Raw genomic sequence first — 13,237 nt, forward strand, 5'->3', positions numbered from 1 at the left:
CAAAATGAGGTGGAAACTGAGCTGCACTTCCTAACCTCCTGCCCAATGTATGACCATATTAGAGAGACATATTTCCCTCAGATTACACAGATCCACAAATAATTCGAAAAAAACAAATCCAATTTTGATAAACTCCCATATCTATTGGGTGAAATTCCACAGTGTGCCATCACAGGAGCAAGATTTGTGACCTGTTGCCACAAGAAAAGGGCAACCAGTGAAGAACAAACAGCATTGTAAATACAACCCATATTTATGATTATTTATTTTCCCTTGTGTACTTTAACCATTTGTACAATGTTACAACACTGTATATATATATATATATATATATATATATATATATATATATATATATATATATATATATATAATATGACCTTTGTAATGTCTTTATTGTTTTGAAACTTCTGTATGTGTAATGTTTACTGTTAATTTTTATTGTTTATTTCACTTTTATATATTATCTACCTCACTTGCTTTGGCAATGTTAACACATGTTTCCCATGCCAATAAAGCCCCTTGAATTGAATTGAATTGAGAAAGATGGACAGAATAGAAGGAGACAGAGAAAGATGGATGGAAGAGAGAAAGAAAGAGTTATTGAGTGAGAGGTAGTGCGAGGTGAGTGTTGTGAGTGATGCTGATTCCCTGATGGTTCCCTATTGTTTGATAACTAGGTCATTGGGAGTTGTGTACTTTTCTTTCTCTTGGAAATCTCTTTCTTACATTAAAGGCCCAGTGCAGTCCAAAACGGGATTGTCCTGTGTTTTATATATTTACACCCTATGAAGTTGGAATAATACTGTAAAACTGGGAAAATTATGATAATGCCCTTTTAGTGTAAGAGCTGTATGAAAAGACAATCTGAAATTTCTGCCTGTTTTGGTCAGATGGAGTTTTGGTCTGCCTGTTGACATTATTTTGTTAATAGACCAATAAGAAAGCGAGTTCCAAACCTCTCTGCCAATAACATCTATTTTTCAGTTTTCCCTTCACCACTCACATGCTGACCAGACCACCCACGTTGCGTGTGCGAGCCTGGCAAAATAAATGTTCACTTCCATGTCATTCAATCCTTTCATCCAAACCGCTCACACGAGTCAACAGCATCTGTGGAGCCAGGTGTTTAAATAGGACTTTGTTCTATTTTAAAGCTTTACACGCCACAAATCCCCCTTCTCCCATCTACTCATTGTTTTTTTACAAGCATATACCCATGTGGGTGATTGAAAGATGAACGAGGTCCACACTGCAGTTGTCACGTTCTGACCATCGTTCGTGTGTGTTTTCCTTGTTTTAGTGTTGGTCAGGACGTGAGCTGGGTGGGCATTCTATGTTGTGTGTCTGGTTTGTCTATTTCTATGTTTGGCCTGATATGGTTCTCAATCAGAGGCAGGTGTTAGTCATTGTCTCTGATTGGGAACCATATTTAGGTAGCCCGTTTTGTGTTGGGTTTTGTGGGTGATTGATCCTGTCTTTGTGTTTGTTGCACCAGATAGGACTGGTTTGGTTTTTCCACGTTTTGTAGATTGGTGTATTTTCATCTTTATTAAAGATGTACAAAAATAACCACGCTGCATTTTGGTCCACCTCTCCTTCAACAGAAGTAAACCGTTACAGCAGTCCAGTTGGTTGCGGTAATGCACCTTAAAGTTGGTTGCCAACTGCCAAAAAAATCCATGGAAGAAAAAGAATGAACGAGGAGAGATTTATCAAAGAAAACTAACTAAAAACCATCTAGGATTCCCCCTTTTTTTGTGGATTAATTGTCTGAGTAGAGAACACACTATTTTGTGTGTCTCAAAATGGGTCCAAAAGATCCACCTAAAAATAGGACCATATGCATTTCAGGTAAAATAACAACCGAATGTTTATATCCCAGGACAAACTAGCTAGCAACAGCACGCTAGCTAGCTAAATGTCCATGAATGTTTCATACTGTACTTGTTTTGACCTGTCCCCAAATTAATAAAGTTGGTTCACAGTTGGTTTTGGTATTTTATGAACTTGTCTGGTGGAACTTGTCTAGACAAAATCCACATGCGCAACATGAGCACAATCACAGTAAGGTACATAATTGTTATTAAGAAATGATTCGATATTGAGATAAAAATGGCTGCATTTTACCTTAGCATCTCTTTCTTTTTCCAAACCATCTCTTTCTTTTTCCAAATCATCTCTTTCCCTCCCCACTGGAAAAGCCAATACTGTTTGGAAACATAATGTTCTGTAATGTCCCACTCATCTAAGTGAGAAACAGAGATGGATGATCCTCAACAGTCAATTGAGGGGGCAGAGGTTATTGATACCACAGTGTTTTAACAACACCTTCAGAGCCAGACCTTTTAAAGTTGCCTGACAACTGTTTCAATCCCATATCTCTGAGACAGTTTGAGATTAGAGCAGTGACAGAACTGTAAACCAGATGCGCCACTGTGTCAAACTGAAATCCTTTAGAAAGAGGGATTGGTGAGCATGGTGGGGTCTACGGTTCTTACCGCAAATCCTACATCACTGACGGCCCAAATCCTCAAGACTGGTAGAGCGCTGTGTGTGTGTGTGGAATCCTCTGAGCTGCATTTGCACAAATGATCCAAGTCCAATCTCTACTGCTACAGCCAATGCCTCAACACACAACACACAACACACAACACACAGTAATGAAGATCCTTGATGTGTGTTTGTTTGTGTGTGTTTTATTGTGTGTGATGTGTGTTTTTTTTGGTGTGTGTTGTGTTTAGAGGGGGTTTACAGAGAACTCTATAGATAGTCTGATATCCACAAGGGGTTTTGGGTGATGTGTGTGTTCTCTCTAATCTATTCTGATTCTATGGATGCACAGTCAGCTGGAGGGGTAAGGGAAGAGGTAGGGGCCCTCTTAGATCAAACACTCCCCTCCACCCTTCACACACACACAAACACACAGCTGGATCTGGATGTCCTTCATACATTTTCATACAATATGTTACAAATTACAATGCGTATTATATGTTAGCTAAGTGGCTAACTTTAGCTAGGCCTGGGGTCAGGGATTACGGTTAAGGTTAGGGTTAAGGTACAGGTTAAGATTAGGGTTAGGGGTTAAGATACGGGTTAAGGTTAGGGGTTAGGGTTAAGGTTTGGGTTAGGGGAAGGGTAAGCTGAAATGCTAAGTAGTTGCAAAGTAGCTAAAAAAGTAGTAAGTAGTTGCTAATTAGCTAAAATGCAGAAGTTGTGCATGATGTGATTCGAAACACACAACATTTGGGTTGTAAGACATTCGCTTTATACGCCCACCCAACTTCCTCGACCAACCTCCCTCCTTTCATTTTTGGCTTAAGTAACCTTCTGTCTTATGTAACCATACCAAACATAACGTATCATACAAATGTGAGTGTCACAGATTTTCATTTCCTATGTTACGTCTATTCTATGAGACCAGGCTGGTGATTGCTGCTAGTTTTGCTATTGATGTTTACCATGTGTACCGTGCACATGGTCTACTTACAGAAGCCCCTGGTTTCCTTCTCTTTCCCTAGCTCCTTATCTCCTTGATGTGTATAGTATCTGTTCTTCCCACTACCAGACAAGGAATTCTCCAAATCAATGTCTCACTAATGTTATCAACCACTAAGGCATGCTTTGTGTTAACTTGACGCCACTATCAGCACAGTGTACACACCATAGAATTAGAATGAGTAATTGTTATTCTACGGTAGCTACACACACATAAACTCAGCAAAAAAGAAATGTCCTCTCACTGTCAACTGTGTTAATTTTCAGCAAACTTAACATGTGTAAATATTTGTCTGAACATAACAAGATTCAACAACTGAGGCATAAACTGAACAAGTTCCACAGACGTGACAAACAGAAATGGAATAATGTGTCCCTGAACAAAGGGGGGGTCAAAAGTAACAGTCAATATCTGGTGTGGCCATCAGCTGCATTAAGTACTGCAGTGCATCTCCTCCTCATGGACTGCATCAGATTTGCCCGTTCTTGCTGCAAGTTCCCGGACATTTCTGGATGGAAATGGCCCTAGCCCTCACCCTTCGATCCAACCGGTCCCAGACGCTCTTAATGGGATTGAGATCCGGGTTCTTCGCTGGCCATGGCAGAACACTGACATTCCTGTCTTGCAGGAAACCACGCACACAATGAGCAGTATGGCTGGTGGCATTGTCATACTGGAGGGTCATGTCAGGATGAGCCTGCAGGAAGGGTACCACATGAGGGAGGAGGATGTCTTCCCTGTAACGCACAGCGTTGAGATTGCCTGCAATGACAACAAGCTCAGTCCGATGATACTGTGACACACCGCCCCAGACCATGACGGACCCTCCACCTCCAAATCGATCCCGCTCCAGAGTACAGGCCTCGGTGTAACTCTCATTCCTTTGGCGATAAATGCGAATCCGACCATCACCCCTGGTGAGACAAAACTGCCACTCGTCAGTGAAGAGCACTTTTTGCCAGTCCTGCCTGGTCCAGTGATGGTGAGTTTGTGCCCATAGGTGACGTTATTGCCTATGATGTCTGGTGAGGACCTGCCTTACAACAGTCCAACAAGCCCTCAGTCCAGCCTCTCAGCCTATTGCGGATAGTCTGAGCACTGATGTAGGGATTGTGCGTTCCTGGTGTAACTGGTGTGCAGTTGTTGTTGCCATCCTGTACCTGTCCCGCAAGTGTGATGTTCGGATGTACCAATCCTGTGCAGGTATTGTTACACGTGGTTTGCCACTGCGAGGACGATCAGCTGTCCGTCCTGTCTCCCTGTAGAACTGTCTTAGGCGTCTCATTGTACAGACATTTCCATTTATTGCCCTGGCCACATCTGCAGTCCTCATGCCTCCTTGCAGCATGCCTAAGGCACGTTCACACAGATGAGCAGGGACCCTGGGCATCTTTATTTTGGTGTTTTTTCAGAGTCAGTAGAAAGGCCTCTTTAGTGTCCTTAGTTTTCATAACTCGGGCCTTAATTGCCACCGTCTGTAAGCTGTTAGTGTCTTAACAACCGTTCCACAGGTGCATGTTCATTAATTGTTTATGGTTCATTGAACAAGCATGGGAAACAGTGTTTAAACCCTTTACAATGAAGATCTGTGAAGTTTTTTGGATTTTTACGAATTATCTTTGAAAGACAGGGTCCTGAAAAAGGGACATTTCTTTTTTTGCTGAGTTTACATGCATATTGTGATGTATACCCAGCTGGATGCTAGTGAAGTACGAGTACAAATGCATGCAACTTCTCTGGTCATTGAAAGACGAGGGCTCCAGAAATCATGTTGTGTCTGTTGCTGTACCTCGTGTCATACACTTAGAGAATAATTTCATCATCCTGTAATGCGATGGACTGAGTTTCTCTGAATTCCTCAAATGGTCATACAGCGTTTGGGTGTAGGGTTGTAAGTACACCATAGAGCCTCATCCTGTAACCACACACTAATGGTATAACTCTGTGCTGAAACTGCAGTGTTTGGTCTGGTTACTTTAGTTATGCTAGAGAAGCGAAGGGGCTGTTGGGTGTTCCTGTCAGGCCAAAGTACAGTTTGAGAAACCAGCTCCCGTCCTCCAATGAGAGAGAGGGGCCTCTGGTTAAAACAGCAATGGCAAAATGGGCTCTGGCTGGGTTTGTTTTTCTTCACAGAGGAACAAAGAGAAACCCTCAACTTCGTTGATTCATAGGGAGTGTGTTAGCATGTGTCTGTGTGCTGAGTAGCTGTGTTTACCGCTGCGGCTGCGTAGCATCCTAGCTGAGATGCCGTTGGTTCCGATAGGGGGGTTGGTGATTGTACTTTCCACTGAGCCCACCTCTCCTCCGGGTTGCTTCATAAGCTCTGTTATGGTCCTGTAGATGGACAAACAAACATTATAGTTAGACTTCAGCCATTTAGAATTACTCTCTACATGTATGGGGATTTAAGGAGGAGCAGGGATTGAAACAGCAATTCTGTGGTAACAGGCAATCGACCCAAGCACTACACCTAAACTCCTGGGCCAATAACTCCCCATAGCGCCCCATCCTTAGCCACTGTGCGTGGCTGTAGGCTTAGTCAAAGCCAAAAATAAGGGCAGCAACACTGCAGGGGAACATGGTAGAAAGTGATCGGAGCCAAAGAATTGGGCTGAGTGTGTGACAACATAATCTGCAGAGAGAAAGAGTGAGAGTAACACTGAAAATGGGCCATTTTAATTGCGTGTAATCTTATCAGACACACACTGTCACAGTCACAAATACCCCCCAAACACACTGTCACATCATTGAGCTGTGTGTAAGGGAACACACTGCTGCAGTGACAGACATCATCTCTCTGTGTGTGTGTGTGTGTGTGTGTGTGCGTGTGTGTGTGTGTGTGTGTGTGTGTGTGTGTGTGTGTGTGTGTGTGTGTGTGTGTGTGTGTGTGTGTGTGTGTGTGTGTGTGTGTGTGTGTGTGTGTGTGTGTGTGTGTGTGCGTGTGTGCGTGTGTGCGTGCATGCGTGTGTGTGTTTGTGTGTGTGTTAGGGACCCAGGCCTCAGGAGGTGTGGGGGGCCAGGGCTGTCCTCTCCTGGGAGGGCTTTCTTGAACAAATAGTGTGGTTCACTGTACGGTACATTGTGTGCCAGGAATGTGTCTAAATGTTGGGAGGGTGCTAGGGTGTAAATTGCCCTCCCTCGCTGAGCAGAGCGGAATGGGGATCAGCTGAGGGAGATGTATCGTATGGAGAGAGATATGTACAATCTTAAAAAAGGGTTCTTCAGCCTCTCTAGAAAGGGTTCAACATGGAACCCAAAATTATTCTTCTCCCTGCAACCAAAAAGGGTTCTCCTTTAAAGTATGGGGATTCTAGTGGCGGGATATAGGTAGCACACAGGAGGACATTTTTCTCTGTTACGAACATTTCCTTTTGAATTTCTAGCCAAATGTAAAATGTTCCTGTTTTGATTAATTTAATGGAGTGATTTAGGTCTGATCTATATCAAATTAGCATACCCCCTGAGTTGAGTCCCTTCCCTGTTTTACACCTGGTAGTTTGGTGGATGGGACTACCAGCTCTCTGTAACCTAGAGGGCAACCAGTGGGCCCATCTCCTCTATACCAGGTTTCCAAAGGCAGATGACCTCAGGCCTTGGATATTCCAGTATGAGATATTGAAGGCTTTGTGTTCCATAAAGTGTCCAATGCTGTTGGTCGTGGGGTTTGGCCTTAGGCCAGTAAGTGTGAGCAGAGCCTGCTGAGCATCTGGTACATGCCGTTGGCTTGGGCGAGTGTAAGAGTGGGGGTTGGGCGTGTTTGCCCGCCCACAGCCTGGGCGTATGTGTGACTTCCATGTTGAGGCCCTCTTTGCGGGGGTGGGGTGCATGGGGTGGACTGAAGGGGCATAGGTACGATCTGAGAGGGCCTAAATGGGGTGTGGGCATGATTGACTTGGGGGTGTTGATTGGTTGGGGTGGGGGTGTGTATGTGGCTGGTGGTGTTGTGGTCTGGATGTAGGTCCTCTCGGCGTGGGTCCTCTATGTGTAGGTCCAGTGGGGGGGGGGTCTCACAAGTCTGTGAGAGTGTCTCGCTGGTCTGGGCGGGGTGACTATTGATCTGTTGCTCCTGTGTGAAGTGTTGAGGCTGCATTTGAGAGTGATGTCTTTTAGAGTCCGGGCGAAGGTGGGCACTGCTGCCTTGTATAGGTGGACCTGGTCATAAAGGCTGTTCAAGTCCAGGGTGGACTGGTGGGCCAGGAAAATATTTGGTTTTGAGGCACAGTCACAGGATATACTTGCGTTTACCTGCTGTATGGTAGCAGGGTGGAAGACTTTTCGTGGTGGCAGGGTGGAGATAACCACTTGTGCATTGGGGAAGTTAGAAGAAGCTTTTTCAATCACTTCCTTCAGTGCTGTGGCAAAGAGTGTGCAAAGCTGTCATCAAGACAAAGGGTGGCTGCTTGACGAATCTCAAATGTAAAATATGTTTTGATTTGTTGAACATTCTTTTGATTACTACATGATTCCATGTGTTATTTCATAGTTTTGATGTCTTCACTATTATTCTACAATGTAGAAAATAGTAAAAATAAAGAAAAACCCTTGAATGAGTAGGTGTCCAAACTTTGACCAGTAGTGTACATATTACAAACTGATGAATTGCCTGGAGGACTTTGCAGACATGTGGAGGCGTCAGGCAGACTTTGCAGACGTGTGGGGGCGTCAGGGGGACTTTGCAGACGTGTGGGGGCGTCAGGGGGACTTTGCAGACGTGTGGGCGTCAGGGGGACTTTGTAGACATGTGGGGCGTCAGGGGGACTTAGCAGACGTGTGGGGCGTCAGGGGGACTTTGCAGACGTGTGGGGCGTCAGGCAGACTTTGCAGACGTGTGGGGGCGTCAGGGGGACTTTGCAGACGTGTGGGGGCGTCAGGGTGACTTTGCAGACGTGTGGGCGTCAGGGGGACTTTGTAGACATGTGGGGCGTCAGGGGGACTTAGCAGACGTGTGGGGCGTCAGGGGGACTTTGCAGACATGTGGGGGCGTCAGGGGGACTTAGCAGACGTGTGGGGCGTCAGGGGGACTTTGCAGACGTGTGGGGCGTCAGGGGGACTTTGCAGACATCTGGGGCGTCAGGCAAACTTTGCAGACGTGTGGGGCGTCAGGGGGACTTTGCAGACGTGTGGGGCGTCAGGCAGACATTGCAGACGTCTGGGGGCGTCAGGCAGACTTTGCAGACGTGTGGGGCGTCAGGCAAACTTTGCAGACATGTGTGGGGCGTCAGGGGGACTTTGCAGACATGTGGGGGCATCAGGGGGACTTTGCAGACGTGTGGGCGTCAGGGGACTTTGCAGAAGTGTGGGGGCGTCAGGGGGACTTTGCAGACATGTGGGGCGTCATGGGGACTTTGCAGACGTGTGGGGCGTCAGGGGGACTTTGCAGACGTGTGGGGCATCAGGCAGACTTTGCAGACATGTGGGGCGTCAGGGGGACTTAGCAGACGTGTGGGACGTCAGGGGGACTTTGCAGACATGTTGGGCGTCATGGGGATTTTGCAGACGTGTGGGGCGTCAGGGGAACTTTGCAGACGTGTGGGGCGTCAGGGGGACATTGCAGACGTGTGGGGCGTCAGGGGGACTTTGCAGACATGGGGGGGCGTCAGGGTGACTTTGCAGACATGTGGGGGCGTCAGGGTGACTTTGTAGACGTCTGGATCGTCAGGCAAGCTTTGCAGACGTGTGGGGGCATCAGGGGGACTTAGCAGACGTGTAGGCGTCAGGGGGACTTTGTAGACATGTGGGGCGTCAGGGGGACTTAGCAGACGTGTGGGGCGTCAGGGGGACTTTGCAGACGTGTGGGGCGTCAGTGGGACTTTGCAGACATCTGGGGCGTCAGGCAAACTTTGCAGACGTGTGGGGCGTCAGGCAGACTTTGCAGACGTGTGGGGCGTCAGGCAAACTTTGCAGACATGTGTGGGGCGTCAGGGGGACTTTGCAGACATGTGGGGGCATCAGGGGGACTTTGCAGACATGTGGGGGCGTCAGGGGGACTTTGCAGACGTGTGGGCGTCAGGGGGACTTTGCAGACGTCTGGGGGCGTCAGGGGGACTTTGCAGACATGTGGGGCGTCAGGCAGACTTTGCAGACGTCTGGGGGCGTCAGGGGGACTTAGCAGACGTGTGGGACGTCAGGGGGACTTTGCAGACATGTGGGGCGTCATGGGGATTTTGCAGACGTGTGGGCGTCAGGCAGACTTTGCAGACGTGTGGGACGTCAGGGGGACTTTGCAGACATGTGGGGGCGTCAGGGGGACTTAGCAGACGTGTGGGGCGTCAGGGGGACTTTGTAGACATGTGGGGCGTCAGGGGGACTTTGCAGACGTGTGGGACGTCAGGGGGACTTTGCAGACATGTGGGGGCGTCAGGGGGACTTAGCAGACGTGTGGGGCGTCAGGGGGACTTTGCAGACATGTGGGGGCGTCAGGGGGACTTAGCAGACGTGTGGGGCGTCAGGGGGACTTTGCAGACGTGTGGGGCTTCAGGGGGACTTTGCAGACATGTGGGGCATCAGGCAGACTTTGCAGACGTCTGGGGGCGTCAGGGGGACTTTGCAGACGTGTGGGGCGTCAGGCAGACTTTGCAGACATGTTTGGGGCGTCAGGGGGACTTTGCAGACATGTGGGGCTTCAGGGGGACTTTGCAGACATGTGGGGCATCAGGCAGACTTTGCAGACGTCTGGGGGCGTCAGGGGGACTTTGCAGACGTGTGGGGCGTCAGGCAGACTTTGCAGACATGTTTGGGGCGTCAGGGGGACTTTGCAGACATGTGGGGGCATAAGGGGGACTTTGCAGACATGTGGGGGCGTCAGGGGGACTTTGCAGACGTGTGGGGCGTCAGGCAGACTTTGCAGATGTGTGGGGGCGTCATGGGGACTTTGCAGACGTGTGGGGGCGTCAGGGGGACTTTGCAGACGTGTGGGGGCGTCAGGGGGACTTTGCTGACGTGTGGGGCGCCAGGCAGACATTGCAGACGTGTGGGGCATCAGGGGGACTTTGCAGGCGTGTGGGGTCATCATGGGGACTTTGCAGACGTGTGGGTTGTCAGGGTGACTTTGCAGACGTGTGGGGGCGTCAGGGGGACTTTGCAGACGTGTGGGGGCATCAGGGTGAGTTTGCAGACGTGTGGGGGCGTCAGGGTGACTTTGCAGACGTGTGGCGGCGTCAGGGTGACTTTGCAGACGTCTGGGGAGTCAGGCAAGCTTTGCAGATGTGTGGGTCATCAGGGTGACTTTGCAGGCGTCTGGGGCATCAAGCAAGCTTTGCAGACGTGTGTGGCGTCAGGGGGACGTGTGGGGCGTCATGGGGACTTTGCAGACGTGTGGGGCGTCAGGGGGACGTGTGAGGCGTCAGGGGGACTTTGCAGACGTGTGGGGCGTCAGGGGTACTTTGCAGACGTGTGGGGGCGTCAGGGTGACTTTGCAGACGTCTGGGGCGTCAGGCAAGCTTTGCAGACGTGTGGGGGCATCAGGGGGACTTTGCAGACGTGTGGGGCATCAGGGGGACCTTGCAAACGTGTGGGGGCGTCAGGGGGACTTTGCAGACGTGTGGGGGCGTCAGGAGGACTTTGCAGACGTCTGTGGTGTCAGGGGGACTTTGCAGACGTCTGGAGTGTCAGGGGGACTTTGCGGCCATCAGGTGGACTTTGTAGACATGTGGGGCGTCGGGGGTTCTATGTGTGCATTGGAGGAAGACATGGGGCGTAGTACCAATAAAATTAAGTAAAGATTGTGCTCAAATCATTTAACTACTGAGCCAATAAAGGTATCCTCTTTCAAGCCACCTGAATCTCTAAATATTCCTTTCTCTCTCAATCTCTGTCATTCTCAGTCTTTTGTCATGTCAGTCTCTGAATCTGTCTCTTTCTCTCTTTTACTTTCTTTCTCTTTCTAAACCTACATTACTGTCTCTCTCTCTCTCTCTCTCTCGCTCTCTCTCTCTACCTCATGTTGTCTGTGACTCACTAGCTGAGACTGCCTAGGGCTTGGTTCTCTTTTCGTTTGGCTCGCTACTGAACAACTTGCTGATTTGGATTTTTAATCTACAGCAAAACTGCTTTTATCTCTGGGCATTTAGTGCATTTTTAGAAGCTAAGTTTAACTTCCATCACAGGCTCCATCTATGTGGTAAAAATAAAACATTTAATTGAGAGATGTTACCTTAAGTGAGGAAGTTTTACCCTAAATTTACATGACTAGCCTAACGTGTGTTTGATGTAAATTAGGATTAAATGACTACAATAAAGTAGATATAGGCCATCAGTACGCGATATACTGTAAAGAAACTGGGACTACATTTAAACAAGGGATGTTCATCATTACTGCCCATTCATTTATGACTGCAACATGTAAACAACACTATGTTTGTCTATAATCAAATCAATAATGTATCTTCAAGGCCATAAAGATGATAAACAGACCATAATCCTCCTTTCCACTTAAATTCCAGTAACTTCATGATAACATCTCAAGAGTCAGTCAGTTTTGGAAGACACAACCATCTTGCTGTCAATGAGCAACAATAGGCTTACGTCTCGTCCTTCTCCTGGACAGCAGGGAAGGTAAAAGCATTGAGCATCACTGATGACATTTAGCCTTGCCTCCATACAGTACAGTCTCTGTGTGCATGCCAAATGGCAACCTATTTCCTATATAGTACATAACTTTTGACCAGAGCCTGTGGTCAGAATTAGTGCACCGTATAGGGATTAGGGTGTCATTTGGGACACAGTCTCTATATCTATAGCCACTTATATAAGACTTCCTGCGTCGGAGCGTTCGTTATATGATGGCTAATCCTTTTTGGTGAAAGCACATCGTATCGAATAACAAGAAGAGTGAGACACGCATCTTCTAATGCTGTGTAGCAATCAATTATCCCTCCTCCCATACCAGGGAGGCAGATAGCTAATTAGCAACACTCAGTCCTAGTGTTCATCACTCACCACCACTGTTTCCAGCCCAGCTCAGAATCGATGTACTGTACAGTCCCCACTCTGATGATTGGAAAATGTTGCCCTCTGATCCAGCCCAGCTCAGAATCGATGTACCGTACAGTCCGCACTCTGATGATTGGGAAATCTAGCCCTCTAAACTAATGTACTTTATCCTTTATTAACTCTGAGGGCAGTTTCTAAAGCAGAGATGTCCTTGTATTATCTGCTATCATGTTTTCTCCTTGACTTTATGAACCATTTTCAGAATGAACATATCTGGTAATTCAAATGTTTTCATGGCAGAGCAGCTGCACACAAGCCTAAGATCAGGATAAAGCAATCCTTCAGGATAAAGCAATCCTTCTCACCCCCCCCCCTTAAACGATTTAGATGCACTATTGTAAAGTGGCTGTTCCACTGATGTCAGAAGGTGAATTCACCAATTTGTAAGTCGCTCTGGATAAGAGCGTCTGCTAAATGACTTAAATGTAATGTAATGTAAATGTAATCAGCATGTGCAATGCCAAGCGTCGGCTGGAGTGGTGTAAAGCTCGCCACCATTGAACCCTGGAGCAGTGGAAACGCTTTCTCTGGAGTGATGAATCACGCTTCACCATCTGGCAGTCCGATGGACGAATCTGGGTTAGGCGAATGGAGAACGCTACCTGCCTGAATGCATAGTGCATAGTGGTCTGGGGCTGGTTTTTATGGCTTGGGACAGGCACCTTAGTTCCAGAAAGGGGAAATCTTAACACTACAGCTCAATTCAAAGGTCTTACTTGAGAAACGTTTAGTCACTATTACCATAAA

At 47.6% G+C, this 13,237-nt stretch overlaps 1 protein-coding gene across 1 annotated transcript in view; it reads right to left on the reverse strand.

The window, feature by feature from the left end:
* Positions 1-13,237, reverse strand: part of LOC135511589 (protein shisa-9-like) — a 46,847-nt gene that overhangs the window by 15,881 nt on the left and 17,729 nt on the right. The window contains exon 3 of the mRNA XM_064933079.1: positions 5,715-5,833. Within this exon, the coding sequence (XP_064789151.1) occupies positions 5,715-5,833 (119 nt within the window). The remainder of the gene's footprint in view (positions 1-5,714; positions 5,834-13,237) is intronic.

Source organism: Oncorhynchus masou, chromosome 24 (assembly GCF_036934945.1).
Source record: "Oncorhynchus masou masou isolate Uvic2021 chromosome 24, UVic_Omas_1.1, whole genome shotgun sequence".
NCBI lineage: Eukaryota > Metazoa > Chordata > Actinopteri > Salmoniformes > Salmonidae > Oncorhynchus > Oncorhynchus masou.